At 32.0% G+C, this 16,458-nt stretch overlaps 2 protein-coding genes across 3 annotated transcripts; both read right to left on the reverse strand.

Moving 5' to 3' along the window:
• Positions 1-4,077: 4,077 nt before the first annotated feature.
• Positions 4,078-6,858, reverse strand: LOC109806978 (uncharacterized). The gene has a single exon (XM_020369511.3). The coding sequence runs from the start codon at positions 6,184-6,186 to the stop codon at positions 5,260-5,262; it is 927 nt and encodes a 308-aa protein (XP_020225100.2). The 5' UTR covers positions 6,187-6,858; the 3' UTR covers positions 4,078-5,259.
• Positions 6,859-7,922: 1,064 nt separating this feature from the next.
• CEST (death domain associated protein) lies at positions 7,923-15,698 on the reverse strand. Of its 2 annotated transcripts, XM_020372343.3 has the most exons (6): positions 15,324-15,690; positions 15,194-15,238; positions 14,517-14,630; positions 13,369-13,449; positions 8,802-8,966; positions 7,923-8,091 (listed from the first exon to the last, which is right to left on the reverse strand). In XM_020372343.3, exons 1-6 carry the CDS (start codon positions 15,603-15,605, stop codon positions 8,002-8,004), a joined length of 777 nt encoding a protein of 258 aa, XP_020227932.1. In that variant the 5' UTR covers positions 15,606-15,690; the 3' UTR covers positions 7,923-8,001. The 2 variants fall into 2 exon arrangements, with proteins under 2 accessions (XP_020227932.1, XP_082931164.1); XM_083075038.1 differs by lacking the exon at positions 13,369-13,449 and having other exon boundaries at positions 15,324-15,698.
• Between the last annotated feature and the right edge of the window lie 760 nt (positions 15,699-16,458).

Genomic DNA, 16,458 nt, shown 5'->3' on the forward strand with positions numbered 1-16,458 from the left:
TTGTTATAAAATTTAAAAGGTTGATTTTATACGATATTTTGATATAAAAATTATATATTATATTTTGGGTCAAAAATATTTTGTTAATGTTGGGAAAAAAAGTATTTTGTATTATATTTATTTATTTATTTGATTATTTGAGGGGGAAAGAGAAACAGGTCAAGAAGTAAAATGAGTTGGGTTGACCCAGCCCGAGGGAAAGGGGTTAGCAGATTAACCCTCATTTTGGGATTTCATTTTAACATTCTGAAGGAGTTAGAGAAGAGGAGAGAAAAAATAAAGAGCACTGAGGAGGAGTACTCAAGAACAATCTCCAATTGCGTTAGAATTATTTGGAATAACGTAACAAGGTACGGAGGAAAAAGGGATTTTCATATGCATAGTCACAAGAGGGAATGGGTAAACTGAGAATTCCCTAGGATTATTAGTAATTTTATGATGTTCTCTATTTGCATGTTTGATAATAGTAACAATTTTTGTATGGATTTATATTAGTTTTTATGGTGTTAAATTACTAAAATTGCAGTTCTGAATGATAGATTAGATCAATTAAATGTGCCTGTAGGTTAGAGTTCAAGGGAATTGGGATTTTGTTCAATGATATATGTTTATGGAAAATTAAGACTACATAATGTATTCGTGCATGAAAATGATGAACTTTGACCAATTAGAATGTGAAAATATAGTTTATTTGTTGATTGATGAATGTTTGTAAATTTTGTTCATGTTTCTAGGTTGTAGAAAATCACGTTGGCGCCAGACTTAGTTCCTCGCATCGAGCGCACCTTCATGGAGATGGAGGTGGAACTAAAAGGTTTGCACCAGGTGAAAATGTAATTTCACTAAGCGTAATCCTTTAAGGTGGTCCCTAGCATGCCTTAACGTCGAGTGTGATATCTCGGTGCCAGGCACAGGCGAGAATAGGAGCTCTCATATTAAGCTTAACGCGCGAGTGAAATTGTAATCTCATCGGACGTGAGTTAGAAATGGAATTGTGTTGAGATGAAATGTTTGTTGATTGATTATGTGTTGATATATATATATATATATATATATATATATATATATATATATATATATATATATATATATATATATATTGGTGAGTGTTGGATGTTATGTAATTAAATGTGAATTACAAAATTGATGTGTATGAGGATGTTGTGCGTGATCTGTTTATGATCCATTGGTTTATACGGGAATATTGGTGTGTGTGACATTGAGATAAATTGAGAATGTTGTGTATGATGCTTCGGCACATTCGTGTGCGTGATACGGTGTTGGGCGTGTGATGCGTCGGCACGAGCATGTGCGTGATATGGTGTTGGTTGTGTAATGCTTTGGCATAGTTGTATGTGTGACATGGTGCGGGACGTGAGATGTGTTGGCATGGGTGTGTGTGATACGATGTTGGTTATGTGATGTTTAGGCATGGTTCTAGATGTGTGATGCGTCGGTACGGTCGTGTACGTGATACGATGCTGGTAGTGGAATACATTGGCCCAATCGTATGCATGACACAATGTTGGACGTATGATGCATCAGTAGGGACGTGTGCATGATACGGTGCTGGATGTGTGACACAGTGTATATATGATTTGTGATGAGATAGTGAAATCGATTGATTTAAAGTTGATGATGTTAAGCATGTTTAAATGATAGATATTGTGTTATTATATTATTGTAAATTGAGATTTTTTTGTGGAAATTTCTTATTGTGTTTTTCATATAGACGTCTTCTTTTCTCACCATACGTTTCATGGTTATTTTTAGGTGAAGAAGACCCGGACATGAGTGGCATTCAAGGTATCAATAGTTGAGTCATGGGATTGCTCTGATAATGTGACATCGAGGCAAGGGATTTTAGATTATTAATTTTATTGTAATTGGATTTTATATTTCTTTGATAGTTGAGTTTACAAACTTATATTTTATAATTTTTGTTTAAAATTATTTGGACAATTGAAAGTATTTTGGTATATGAACCATTTTACCCGTGTTGAAGGAGTTATTCTTTATTATTATATTATATTATATGTTGGGATAGAATGGGTGTCACATCAATCAAAAACTTGCACTTTTCAAAAATAATGAACTAGTAACTTTATGAAAAAGTGCACATGAAGAGATAAGAAACTGAACACAAAATATTTTTATACTAGTTCATTTTCACCATCAAGATTACGTCTAATTCTTTATCCAACCAGATTAAGTTTTACTATCTTATGCAAAGATACAATTATTCTTTTACCAGATCACTTTTGGCTCAAAACTAAGTGTTCTTTGACTTGCCTCTTCAAATAACTATCCAAGTATTCTTTCAACATAAAGTCTTTCTGAGCTTTAACAATCAAATATTCTTTTACAGGAAAGTTTCTCTAGGCTCAACAACCAAGTATTATTTTGCAAACAAGTTGTTAGGTCAAAAGACAATGTTAGACCCCCTTAATCTTAAAGTTTTGCTAATAACAAATATAAATTTTTTTTATCTATGGTATAAAGGTTTCGAAATGACTAAAACAAATTGTTCACTAATACACTAGTCATTAGAAAGATGAATCATGTATAAGATGATATGGTGACTAAGACAATTCTATTAGAGAATAAGATGAATCATTAGTCATAAAAAGAGATATTCATAAATCTTTATTATTCATACTCTCTAAAAAAGGAACTAACTACATTTGAACAATCCTTTAACATATATCATTTTAAAAAATGCTTCCTTGTTACCAACATTATACAAAATGGAAAGAAAGACATGTTTTGCATCAAAAAAAGGACAAATAAATCTTTTGCAAACATGGAAAGTTGCAGTTGAAAGTTGTTTCATCAGTACAAAGTACTTACATGGTTTACCTAGTTAGTGCCAAAAAGGGATAAAGAGCTTCCTTGATCAAATAAGAAGTGACAATTTGGTGAAAGCATTTAATGTAAGAAGTCATTACACCAAGAAACATTTCTCTCATCAATAGGCAAATCATGAAGACTAGAAAAAGCAAGCCATGGGAGAGAAGTTCAAGGATTTGTAATGTCATCTTCTTTGACACCATATAAAAGGAAGTTTTAAGGGTCAAAAAGAGAAAGATCAACAACTGCAAAAATTACATTTTTTTCCTATTAGTAAAATATCTTTGTACTTAATTTGTTGCATCATGTCTTGATAGAAAAGTAAAACAACATTGTAAACCTTAGTAACTCTAAGTTATTAGCTTTGAATCTAAAGAGGCTTGACTATAAAGAATGCTCATATTAAAGCCTAAAGAGGCTTTGTGTGAAAATAATATTTGGGTAGATTACTTGAAGAGACAATTCAAAGAATACTTAGGGTTAAGTCAAAAGTGACTTGTTAAAGAATACTTGTATCTTTGACGAGATAGTAGAACTTGGTCTAGTTGGATCAATAACTAGACGTGGTCTTTGTAGTTGAGACGGTTCAATATAAATCCCCAAGTTCATTTTTTACTTCGTTTGCTCTCTTATATTTGTCATAGTTACTACTTCAATACACTACAAAAAGTGAGAGTTTTGAGTAACACTATTCAACACCCTCTTCTGGTGTTCCTCTTTTCTCCACATTTTGGTATCAGAGTTCAACCTTTGATAGGGTTGAGCACCTAACAATGCCAAAGGAAAGATTTTGACATGGCAAGCAATGATGGAAAACTCCTACCAGAATGAGATTTTTTCATAAGACCTTCAGCCTTTAATGGAGAAAATTACCCGTATTAGAATGATAAGATGAAGATGTTCATTAAATCCACCCAATACCAACTTTGGAAGATCATTACAGAAGGAGATGTCATTGAAACAAAACCAGAGAACCAATATACACAGGATGACTACAACATATTGCAACTCAACACCAAAGTCAAATACATCTTGGCTTTTTCATTATCCAAAACTAAATACAACAAGTTCTATAGTTGCTAAACAACAAAAGAAATGTGGGAACCTTAAAACAACCAAGTATTCTTTTAACACAAAGTCTTTTCAGGCTTCAAACAACCAATTATTCTTTTAATACAAAGTCTCTCTAGGATTCAAACACCCAAGTATTTTTTTACAATAAAGCCTCTTCAATCTTAAGGCAATAACACTAAGTTAAAATTAGGTAAGCTAACAATGTTGTTTCATTTTACTATTAAGATGTTATACAACCTATTAAGTAAATGTTTCTTACAGAAAGAATGAATGTATTTTTACAATGAATAAATGTTCTTTCTTATTTATGAAACTTCAAGCTTCTTTATATAGGTGTTTCGTGAATATGACTATTGCAAATTGTTAAGTCAAAACACGATCTTAGATCCTTTAGCTATAACATTTTAATGTTAACAAATATAGATGCTTTTAGAGAAAATATCTTTACCATTCAATAAGAGGATTGCTCTATATAAGACGATTCATTTGTTAAGTCAAAACACGATCTTAGATCCCTTAACTATAACATTTTAATGGTAACAAATATAGATGCTTTTAGAGAAAAGATCTTTACCATTCAATAAGAGGAATGCTCTATATAAGACAAATGCATTAAGACGATTCATTATCTTGTCATAAATATCTAATAGATGAAATACCTCATTTGTAAGACATTTACTCTGAATTAATATCATTTATCATGTCTGGTAACTAAATCAATCTTTGTGTATTTAATTCTTAATAAACCAAAGCAAAATAACTTCATCGATATTCGTAATGACAAAAAAAGAGGACATATTTTTTGTCCAAAAAAAAAAAGCAAGCGAATTTCATGAATCACATAAAATCCTCGAAAAAAAATTGTTTTGAACTGACAAATGCATGAATCCCGTTATTTCATACCTAAAATATTTGATAATTTGATTGCACGTTTTGTGCTCTGAAACGTGCATCCATCTAAAGTTGTGAGTTTGCTTGTACATCATTTTCTAGTTTTGACTTGAATTTGAAGGAGAACATGGATCATGAACATTGATCCAAAAACACACTAAATTATTTTCATAAGGTTATATGCCTCAAGTGAAAATTTTGTGCAAACACAAACTAAAACATTTTCATGAGATTATAAGCTAAGTACAATTTTCGCACGAAAAGATATTTTTGCGTAAAGCATTCGTATGAAAATCATCCTAAAGTGTTCCCTTAAGTATTAAGTTCAGCATTTGACTCTGGCTAAACATTGTGATAAAAGTGGCAGAACCGATTGCAGATAGTGTAATAAGCAGTTTTTTTTTTTTTTTCACTCCACTTTCCACAGGAGTGATTCCGTCATGTTCATGCTCTTTGTGCTTCTAAGAAGGCGGTAAAATCCTCTCTGGCTTTTCTTAAACGAGGAGTAATGCAGGATGCTGGAGAGACAGGCTTTGCAGTAGAAGATGTGGAAAATGGAACATGGTGAGGTGATTTTCTAGAGGAACCAGTCTTGTGAACCCCTTCAAGGTCCTTCTCAAAGACAAAAGCTGAAGAAACAGGTGCATGCACATCATTAGCACTGCATTTGATCAACTCCATTGGCAAATCAAAGTAGGAGGAATTCATGGTGTCTCCTTCAATCTCGAGGAACAGTGCAGAAGATGCCCAAGAACCACACTCAAACTTTTCCAAAGAAACCGTTCTAGATATTACACCAGCTTCCATTTCTGATCCTTCTTTTCTCGTTTTAACTGCCTTAGCTTTTCCAAATCCTGGAAGATACAAGCAAAGAGCACTGCATTTAAACCCCTCATCTTCATGTGTTTTCACATTCTTGCAACTCACAAGACTTTCTCTGATGGCTTCAGTTTTGGAGAAGCTGCCATGATGCATGTTTTCATGTTCCACTGCACTTGATTTGGCCCACCAGAGATCAAAGTCATCTGAGGGTGCACATGCTCTTCCCTCACCACATGATTTGCTCCTCCTTAAGTGCATTTCTTCTTGTTGATCATACTGATGCTTGAGTGTACTGGCTTCATATGGTGATTCTGTGCTCCTGTGTTTCAGTTTCTTCTTCATCAGAGTTGAAGGTGATGAGTTGGCTGAATTCGGAAGACTAAGGCTCAGGAATTTTGGCTTTGGAGGTTGTGATGATGGCCGGTGCAAGTCAGTAGCTGCCATCGTTGTACTGGCATCACAAGATTCTTTCTGTGATTGTGCATTCACTACAATCTGCTTTTCTTTATGCGCCTTCATTGTGTTCGAGACTTTGGGTTTTTCCATCATTGCTACATGGAATCACCTTCAGATTGCAATGCCTGCTTCACCTTAATTTATATATTTCTGGAAACCATGTTTATGATAGGTACTTATTTCTGATCAGAAACTAGGATTGCCATGGATTCGTGGAATGGGAGAAGGTAACTGAATGTTGTATTTATATAAAATAAAAAATAAAAAATGCATAGGACGTGAAGAGTGTGCAACATGTCAATCCATGTCTTAGTCGTGATGATCATGTTCTCTTTCCAGTCAACATTAATAGTATATTTTAACCATAAAAATATGCTGATTTGTGTGTTTGGATGAGAAATTTTATAAATTTAAGAAATTTTAAATTTTTTATATTTGAATTACTTTGATTTCAATTTCTATCATTCTTAAAATATTTTGTTTAGATAAGTCAATTCAAATTTCTTAAATTTTAAATTATTAAGTTGGATATGGTAATTTGATTTAAAAAATATATTTATATGTTGAGATTTTTAAATTAAATTTTATAAAAATAAATATTAACTAATTTTTAAACATTTAATAATTTTAAAAATTAATATTAGATAATATTTAATAATTTTAAAAATATTTTTGAATATTTAATAATTAAAACATGAAGAGATAAGAGATAAGATAAAATATATAAATGAAATAAAAAGAAAAAAAATATGAAAAATTTTAAATTCTTACTTTTTGAGGAGAATTTGAAATTTTACTATTTCAAAGAATTTCACAAATGTTTGAAGTTCAAATTCTTTATAAATCTTCATCTAAACAAGGCATTTCATCTCAAAAAATTTGAAATTCTTCAAATAAATAAATTATTTCATTTAAATTCCCCATCCAAACACTATAATGGTATGTTTTGATGAGAAATTTTCAAAATTCAAGAAATTTTAAATTTTTAGTATTTGATTACTTTAATTTCAATTTCTATAATTCTTAAAATATTTTGTTTAGATAAGTCAATTCAATTTTCTTATTTTAAATTAATACGTTGGATATGATAATTGATTCTATCATGGTAAAATTGATTTTAAAAATATATTTATATGTTAAAATTTTTAAATTAAATTTTATAAAAATAAATATTAGCTAATTTTTAAATATTTAATAATTTTAACAATTAATATTATATAATATTTAATAATTTTAAATATTTAATAATTAAAAACATGAAGAAATAAGTGATAAAATAAAATATATAAGTGAAATAAAAAAATATAAAAAATTTTAAATTCTTACTTTTTTGGAAGAATTTGAAATCTTACTATTTCAAGAAATTTCATAAATTCTCCATCCAAACAAGGTATTTCACCCCCAAAAAATTTAAAATTTTTCAAATAAATAAATTACTCCATTTAAATTTTCCATCCAAACACACTATAAGATGTCACGGATATGAGTCAATCGCCACTTTTACCTTTAAATCATATATAATCAGCGTGTGCACGACATGATACAAACGAGAATGAGACACGAGTAAATCACAAACGAAACCTGAAACGTGGTAGCATTTCTTCCGGGGGGAAAATAAAAGAAAGGAAGAAAGAAACCATGGATAAGTCTTGGACGCATACAAAGAACCTAGGGTTAACCATTGGGAATAATTAGATCAACATACATTTATTGAGTGGGAAAAATAAACCACCACTTATAGGGGCAAGCATTGGCTTTTCTTTCGTGGGCACCTTTCCTCAAAAAGATGGATTATGTAATACAATTAGGCTAACAAGCTTGTGACGATGTTAGGTGAACATTGCGATATACTAACTCATTTCAATATAGTGTAATATTATACACTGAATTTGAGGGGAATACCAGCTCCTACTGGAGGGAATTATAAAACAAAATTAGAACTACTGAAATACCTATAATAATTGGGAAAGCCGAAACCAAGTATAAAGCTCCATAGCCCTGCAGTAGGAAGAACATCTTCAGTTGAATGCTCAAAGGCTTAACCATTAATAATAATAATAATAATAATAATAATAATAATAATAATAATAATAATGATAAATATCTCCAAAAGAGAGCGAAAAGTACTTAAAGAATAATTATAAAAACTCCTTATTTTGTTCCAAACCCTTAGCAAATAGACTAATAATGTGTATCAGTATCACAGTAAAAATATAGATGTTCAAATCTCCAACGGTCTGTTACAGGCTTCTCCTGACCCAAGTTTGACATTGGAATCCATTTTATGTGAATCATTAAACCACTAATACAACATAGAATTAGAATAGTTTGATGTGAAACACTAAGTACAATCAACCCCCATAACTAGATCTTTTTACAAAGTTACAAGAGGAGCAAATCAGCACATGCATGATGAGTAATAGCTAGTAGTAATCAATATTAACGTGCTTTAAATATAACTAACTACGCATGTGCTTTAAATCATGTAATTCCAGCGCAAACAATATCTTGTATTGTTTCTACACAAAAAAAAAATGCGGAGGCACACAATACAAATAATCTGGAGATTTCATGCAAGTTTATGGATGCAATTGCACCAAATTCCTTTATTACAATTTGGAATCATAATTCAAATAGTGATAGTCATGGTGGCTAACCAAACCAAAAAAGCAAAACAAAAGAATCTCTAAGGAAGGTTAGGAACTGACCACAACTGGAGGCACTTCTGTATCATCGTCAGCATTTGTCTCTTCAATTTCAGCAGCAGAATCCCAATCAATGTTCAGTTTCTTTGCAGCCACTTCAGGATCGATTCCTGTGTCAGTGGCCTTTGCATAGAGAGATTTTCTGGGTTTTTTCTTCGACACTTCTTCCTAACCAATTTTAAAAGTAAAAAATAAGAGAAATCAGTAATTAATAGAATGTTCATTTTCAAAGAAAAGTATCATCATAATCAGCAAATGCATTCATCTGATGATACTAATACAATTGCACATTATATCAGAAGAAATGAATGAAAGGTAATAAACAATTGGTTCAGGAAAAAGTGACAAACTTTAAAGTTTCATAAAATTAAAATATGTCAAACATATAAAAGAGAAGCAGCAAGATTTCCAGAGAGCATTTGTTTACTAACCAAAATAATTTTTGCAAATTTCATGGCAATTGACCTTTTTTAGGAACAGAGTAAAAAAAAGCAAGCACAAACGCTCTCAGCCTTGGCAAAGGATAGTGCAAACATGCAATTAAAATTTCATAAAATAAAACAATAGTAATTAACATTAACATGGAGATAAATACATTCAATTCTCTACTTCCAATGAAGTGGTTTGGTCATGTGAGAACCAAGAGATGCCCAACAAAAGGGTTGACCAAATGGAGGATAACTCAAAATTTAGAGGTAGTGGCTAAAAACATTGAATAAGATCTAAATTACATTTTTTAGGACTTAGTTTATGACAAATAATTCGTATCGTTTAATCTATAGCCAGCTCTACCTAATCAAAAAATGCATTGTTGTTGTATAAATTCATTTTTTAGTTCATTTCAAAATGCTTCTCTTGGACTAATAGCGTTATAGACGGGCCTAGACTATGGGGTTTTAGACATCAAAGAAGGTGAGAGTTTCAGCAATATATCACTTTACCAAAGTTTGAAAATAACTGAAACCTGGCACTTCCACTCGGAATGGATTAAACAACAGTTCTTTTTTCCACACGTCCAATAGATTGGCCTAATCTGTTGGGTCCCCCAAAATATAAAAAACTAAGATAATAGCTAATTAGTTGCCTCAAGACAGTTGAACAACCCATTTCCACTTGTTTTACATAAGATCTTGAATTTAACATTCTTGTCGGTCAACATTTTGTAACCCACCTTACTTTCCAAATTTTCCTGGTTATTAATAATCTACAAGGCATATTTTGTTAGCAATATATCCGAGAACCTTAAAACAAACTTTACAAAACTTAAAGAAACCAACATCCCACTAGCAGCCAAGTATTATGGTAGAAGACCATTCTAGGATTACTCTTAAAATTTAGAGTAGAATAATTTTTCTTATTATTCTGAATTTGATGGGTACAATCAAATAAATAAACAAGAAACAGAAACAATCCCTAAAGTTTAGGGATTAAGATAAACTATAAATTAGGAAAAGATAAACTAATATATCTAAACTATATCTTAGAATATCTTATCACAGCTAATAAAACAGATTCTAATAAAACAGATTCTAACACTCCCCCTCAAGCTGGTGAATAGGTATTCTCCATTCCCAGCTTGGAAACAATCTTCTCAAAGATGTTGCTGTTCAGCCCCTTTGTTAGAATATCTACAAGGTTGTCTTGTGAGGAGACATATGGAGTGCATATCAGACCACTATCTAATTTTTCTTTGATAAAATGTCTATCAACCTCTATGTTTGGTTCTATCATGTTGCACCGGATTATGAGCTATGCTAATAGCAAATTTGTTATCACAATAAAGTCTCATTGGTTCATCCGATTTTATCCTTAGGTCTTCCAAGATAATCTTCAGCTAGAGTAGTTCACATATCCCTTGTGCCATTGCCCTGAACTCTGCTTCAGCACTGGATCTGGCTACCACACTTTGTTTTTTACTCTTCCAAGTCACAAGATTCCCTCCAAGGAAAGTGCAGTATCCCGTAGTTGACCTCCTATCCACAATTGACCCTGCATAGTCTGCATCTGTATATGCTTCCAGATTTACATTCCCATTTCGTTTGAAGAAAAGTCCCCTGCCTGGGGTCCCTTTCAAATACTGCACAATTCTTAGTGCAGCTTGTAAGTGAACCCCCTTCGGCTGGTGCATGAACTAGCTGACTAGACTCACGGCAAATGCAACATCAGTTCTAGTGTGAGATAAATATATTAGTCTACCAACTAGCCTTTGATACACTTCCTTGTCAACTGCAGTATCTTCTTCTGCGTTTCCCAATTTTAGGTTTGGGTCAATTTGTGTACTTGCAAGCTTGCATGCTATCTTACCAGTCTCTTTCAACAAATCAGTGATGTATTTCTGTTGAGATATGAATATTCCCTTTTTAGAATGGGCCACTTCAATTCCCAAAAAATACTTCAATTTTCCCAAGGTCTTAATTTCGAATTCCTTGGCTAGATGTTGGCCTAACAATCGTTGCTCTTCCTCATCATCACCTGTCACTATAATATCATCCACATAAACCAGTAACATTGTTACTCCCCTTGACTTAGAGTGTTTAAGGGATGCAAAACAATTCAATGATTGAATTTGAAACAAATAGTTTAGGTTTTGTTCTAAATAATTGGATATTATGTCATGGACCTTCAAATTAACGGAAGAAAAAATGTGTAAGACAAAACTTTTGAATATAGTAGCCACAACACAATGACTATTCTAATTTCTAAATAATAAATAGACTTAAATATGTTTTTAATCTCTCAAATACAAAATAAATTTATTTTTTGCCTCTCAAATTTAAAATTGTGTTTTTTAGTCCCAGTAATTTGAAAGCAATATATATATATTATATACTTCAGTCCCTTTGTTCAGATGTAGTTAGAGAATTTGTCAAACAAAACTCACCTATTATTAAATTTGTCCAATAAAATCCCCTTACTAGTGCTATTTTTAGTGAAAACATTACATTAAACTAAGTTGATATTGAACAAGTGACTCAATTTGTCTCAACCAGTGGTGCTACAGGTAGTCCTAGGGGATTAAAACAATCTTTTGAAATTACATGAATTGAAAAAATCAATTTTATGTTTGAGGAATCAAAAACAAATTTACCTTAAATTTAAGAGACTAAAACTATATTTAAGTCTAATAAATATATCTTACTCTTCCAATATATTTTATATGTTTGATTTTGATCCATGGTTAGTGCAACAGTTTTTCATAGAATCATCACATCATAAATATTGATTGACACATTGTTAAATAGTTGAAAATGAGTTTGATCATTAAAATAACTACTTGAAAATGTGAAACTCATTGTGATGTGTTAGCACAAAATTCAATGATGGTGGAAAGAATTTCCGATTGACAATAGATTAGTATTAATCTCGTATTCTTAACAGTACGTGATCTAATTCAGCAGAAAATCATTGTTCTAGATTAAAGGATCTGAGGTTAAAGATTTCAAGGTTTAGGTTTAAGACTTTAAGAAACATGAAATTAATTTGAGAACTCGATTATCAATGAAAAGATTAAAGTTTCTAAGTTGACATGGTGACAGAATCAATATCTATGTTTCTAGGTTTAGAGAAAATATTTTATTCGTTACTGTTCTGACAAAAGCATGGTACATAGGGTACTTCATGCAGAATCAGATGACTAGTTCTGCTACAAATATGGAAATAAATAGAAAAACATATCTCCTACAAATCTGGAGAGAAATAAGGAAATAAAACCTTAAAGATACTGAACTTTCTAAACATATCTGACTTTTCTTTTCCAGATTAATTTCTCCTAAATTAGCTCATATGAATCTGGACAGGTTCCTGTCAGAGTTGACAATGTCAATAATAGAATTTTGGGTAGCAGCAAATTGGAGCAATTTAATGGCTAGAACAAGAACAATGCAAGGCAGAAGACTGAAAAAAAAATTTGGTGTTACAAAAGTGAGGTTTGGGGTTCAGACTTCAAACAAGCTTTCAAGTATAAACCATCATTAACTCCACTTAGACTTTATTAAGAAAGTGGATTATGGGTCAAACTCAACCTTACAAAACTGGCATGTAAGATAAGGATTATTCCCTACTTATATACTTTAATTTGGTTATATCGCTAGTTGATACGTGATCTCCAACAGTTTTCAACTCTCATTTCTGAATTCTCCATTTATGTCTTGAATTTATATGACATTCTACAATACAAACTTTATCATCTACATGGTTTGTGTGTTACCAAAAAGGAATGAGTGACAAAATTTCCATAAAATAACTAAGACTCTTAAATAAGGTAACTACTAAAATTGATGTCTAGGTTATGTAACACAGTTTGTGAAGCAATATAGAACCAACGGTAGTATATTTAAAACTTCTTGTTGCAATAAAGTTCAAATCTATCTTATAAGATACAATTACTGTTTTCATCCATTTCACACAGGTCATTGAAGATATAAAGAAATCCACGAAACAACACAAGGAAATGGATAGAGTAAAGTTCAAACTCTATTAATTATAAACACAAAACAATCAACAACCTCACAAACATGTTCAAGACATCATGCATGATGAAGCAGAGATTATAAAATATTCAAATTCATACCTCCAGATTAGGCCATGCAGCCAATTCCTCAGCAAGCATCTGGAGAGCAGCTCTATTCTTTGGAATTTTTCCTTCATTGACCTAATAAATGCAAAGTCAATTCTTTTTCTGAAATCAGCAATTGACTTAAGAAACCAAGGTATAGGCTATTTGTTCTCCAATCCCAGTGGATACAAGCCCTTTCTGAATCTTTTCCTAAATATGGCAATCAACTTCTATGTGTTATGTTCATTCATGAAAAACTAGGTTCAAGGCAATGTGGGTGAAAGCTTGATTGTCACACCAAGGTCACAACTGCAGAGGGCCGCTGAACCTAATCTCACTGAGTAAAAGATGCACCTATAATAACTCAAAAGTTTGGACCACTCATTCCCCAATGACCACTCCTGAACATTCAAACTTTGCACTTGGACTTAATTTTCAAACTTGTTTGTTACTTTACCTAGATATCAAATTTCCTTCAGTGAAACATAATAATCGATGGTTGATTTTAAATTTATAGAACACCCAGCCCAGTTTCATATTCCAACAGCATACACTGTTGTGCCCATTGTCTTTATAAAGAATCCCATGACCTGGAGTTCCTTTCAAATACTTTAAGATGTGTGCACACTGCATCCCATGAGAACCTCACAGAGATGACATAAACTGAATAACTATACTTATTGGGAAAGAAATGTCTGGACATGTCACTGTAATATAATATTAATGACCCCCATAAGCAATGTACAGGGGTCACTACACAAACCAGAAAATCACTAAAGTGACCAAATCAAATAAGATCATGACCTAGATCATGTGTTTGTAAAGGTTTTATTTGTGTATATGTCTGCATGCTGAAAGGGTAAAGGAAAAGAAGAAGAAAAAAAATTGAAGGCTACTAAATGGTACTTATATTTAGTAAATTGGGCTAGCAATACAATATACTATTATAGTATATATAGTACCCTCCACATACTAACCACGGGCATAATACATTATATACTTAACTCTCAACAAGTTGGATCCTAATAGTCTTTCAAAAGCCAGATATTTGTCCCCTAAAGAACAACCCGATGTCCAGTCCAAACAAGATTTTGTATAAACTCTGAAGCTTTTGATCATTAAAGCACAATTTTAACAATCATGATTATAGAAGAAATACTTACTTCATCCAAAGCATCAACTAGATCATCTCTTGTAGGTCCTTCAGAATATTCAATACCAAGTAATCTTCTTCTTTCCACTTCTCTGGGGTCCTCAATCATTATAGTTAATTTGACCTGAAAGTAGGATAAAGAAAGAATCACTGGATGATCTTCATAGGCAAAGACAATATGATTGTGAAATGTAGTGGCGTAGCAAGCAATATTAGGGCCTATAAGTAAAAAAATTAAGCTTATTTATAAAATCATATTGTATATCTTTCGGCCTCCCCTCCCCCCACCCAAAAAAAAAAAAAAAACTCGCGCACACTTCATATTTCTGCTCCTCCATCACAGATGATTTCTTAAGAGACAAATGGCCACACGACAATTCAACTCTTAGTTAGTTCATTTACTCAAACATCCCAAATTACCACCTTTCACTTTTCTATATTCCTTCTAGAATTAAGCTTAGAAAGAAAAAATAAGGATAATGAAATCATCACAACCTCAGTACATGTCTTAAGAACAAGCACTATACAGTATACACACGTTTATTTTCACTCCAACTTTTTACACTTAACAAATATCACTGTTCCTGTACACTATCACAACGTCTCGTAAAGTACGATGATTACCATCATCAACAAACACAATATTGATTAGTAAAGCAAAAATTAAAAATAAATAAATAAAAGTACCTCGCCGAAGAGCATGTCCCGGTTTTTCCTGAGAAGCTCCAAAACCTACAGGTGAGCACGGAAATGCAATAGGAAAACGGAAAAACAACAAAAGAAACAACCAAATTTAGGAAAATAAAAACAGAGATACCTTTTTGATTTGGTCGACGTATTGAAGGTCCTCGGGGGTTGGTTCATCATCGTCGCGTTGCTGCTCCTGAATAGAAGAGACACGAAGGTCAGTGTCTTCTTTCCCCGCAGAGGGAACAAGCGAGAGGGAGTTCGAGGCTCGGCGATGGCGGAGGCGCGTGAACGCTGCTCCGCTGCAAAAGAGAGAGTGGGTGTGGCGGTGGAAGGTGGGAAGATTAGAAGAAGAAGAAGAAGAAGAAGAAGAAAGAGAAGGAGGTGTTGGCAGTGTGAGTGAGCATGCCATTGCTACTCTCCCTTGCTGGCTTCTATCCTATCATGTTTTCTGTTTTCCTGGTTGTGGCACTCGCTCATACCAAATCAAGTAGGTCCATCAAGTGCTGCCAACCAAACTCATCTTTCCTTACATTTTTTTTTTTTCTTAGGAATTATTCTGGATACGTTGGAGACACTCAAAGGATAGGATACTTGACCCTAAGATTTAACGGCAACTACATACATAAAGTACGACCCAAACCCCTACCACTAAACTATATAGTTGAAGTTACTTTCCTTACATTACATTACATGTGTTATCACCACCACATTGCTTTTACTCTCTCACAAATCAATGGTAAATATTTATATATCTATTATTTTATGGTAAAAATTTATATATCTATTTTTTTTTAATTTTAGTATTATTGACTTTGTCTATAATTAATCATTGTCCAAAAATTTAACTATTCATCTTTAGTAGAATTTTCTCTCCAGCAATATTTCTTCATGCAAAGGATTTAAATTTAAAATTTTGCTTAAAAAAATTAAATTTAGTATCACTTAAACTAATGACGTGTTCGTATATACCTATCATCTTAGTATTAAAGAAAAATAGGCGATTCAAGTCTTTCTATTTTTTTAAACAAATAAAAAATAAATCATGTAAGAGTAGTTATTTATAGAAGATAAGAAAATTGAGATATGACATTAAAAAAAACTTGAATTTATGAGTACAATAAAATAAGGTAAAATGATCTATATAAAAATAGAGAGTAAAGTAGTTATTGAAAGAATTATTTCTTTCATATAATGGTATAGATGTACATAATATAATTTTTATTTTATATAATTAAAATTTATGATAAATAAATATTTTTATT

The sequence above is a fragment of the Cajanus cajan genome, chromosome 5, assembly GCF_000230855.2.
Source record: "Cajanus cajan strain Asha chromosome 5, NIPB_CcT2T_4, whole genome shotgun sequence".
Taxonomy (NCBI): domain Eukaryota; kingdom Viridiplantae; phylum Streptophyta; class Magnoliopsida; order Fabales; family Fabaceae; genus Cajanus; species Cajanus cajan.

Coding starts and splice junctions, on each gene's coding strand:
- LOC109806978 (XM_020369511.3), bottom strand. CDS start 6,186: ATGATGGAAAAACCCAAAGTCTCGAACACAATGAAGGCGCATAAAGAA.
- CEST (XM_020372343.3), bottom strand. CDS start 15,605: ATGGCATGCTCACTCACACTGCCAACACCTCCTTCTCTTTCTTCTTCT. Junction 15,239..15,323: donor ACGTCGACCAAATCAAAAAG/GTATCTCTGTTT, acceptor GCTCACCTGTAG/GTTTTGGAGCTTCTCAGGAA. Junction 13,450..14,516: donor TAGTTGATGCTTTGGATGAA/GTAAGTATTTCT, acceptor TGCATTTATTAG/GTCAATGAAGGAAAAATTCC.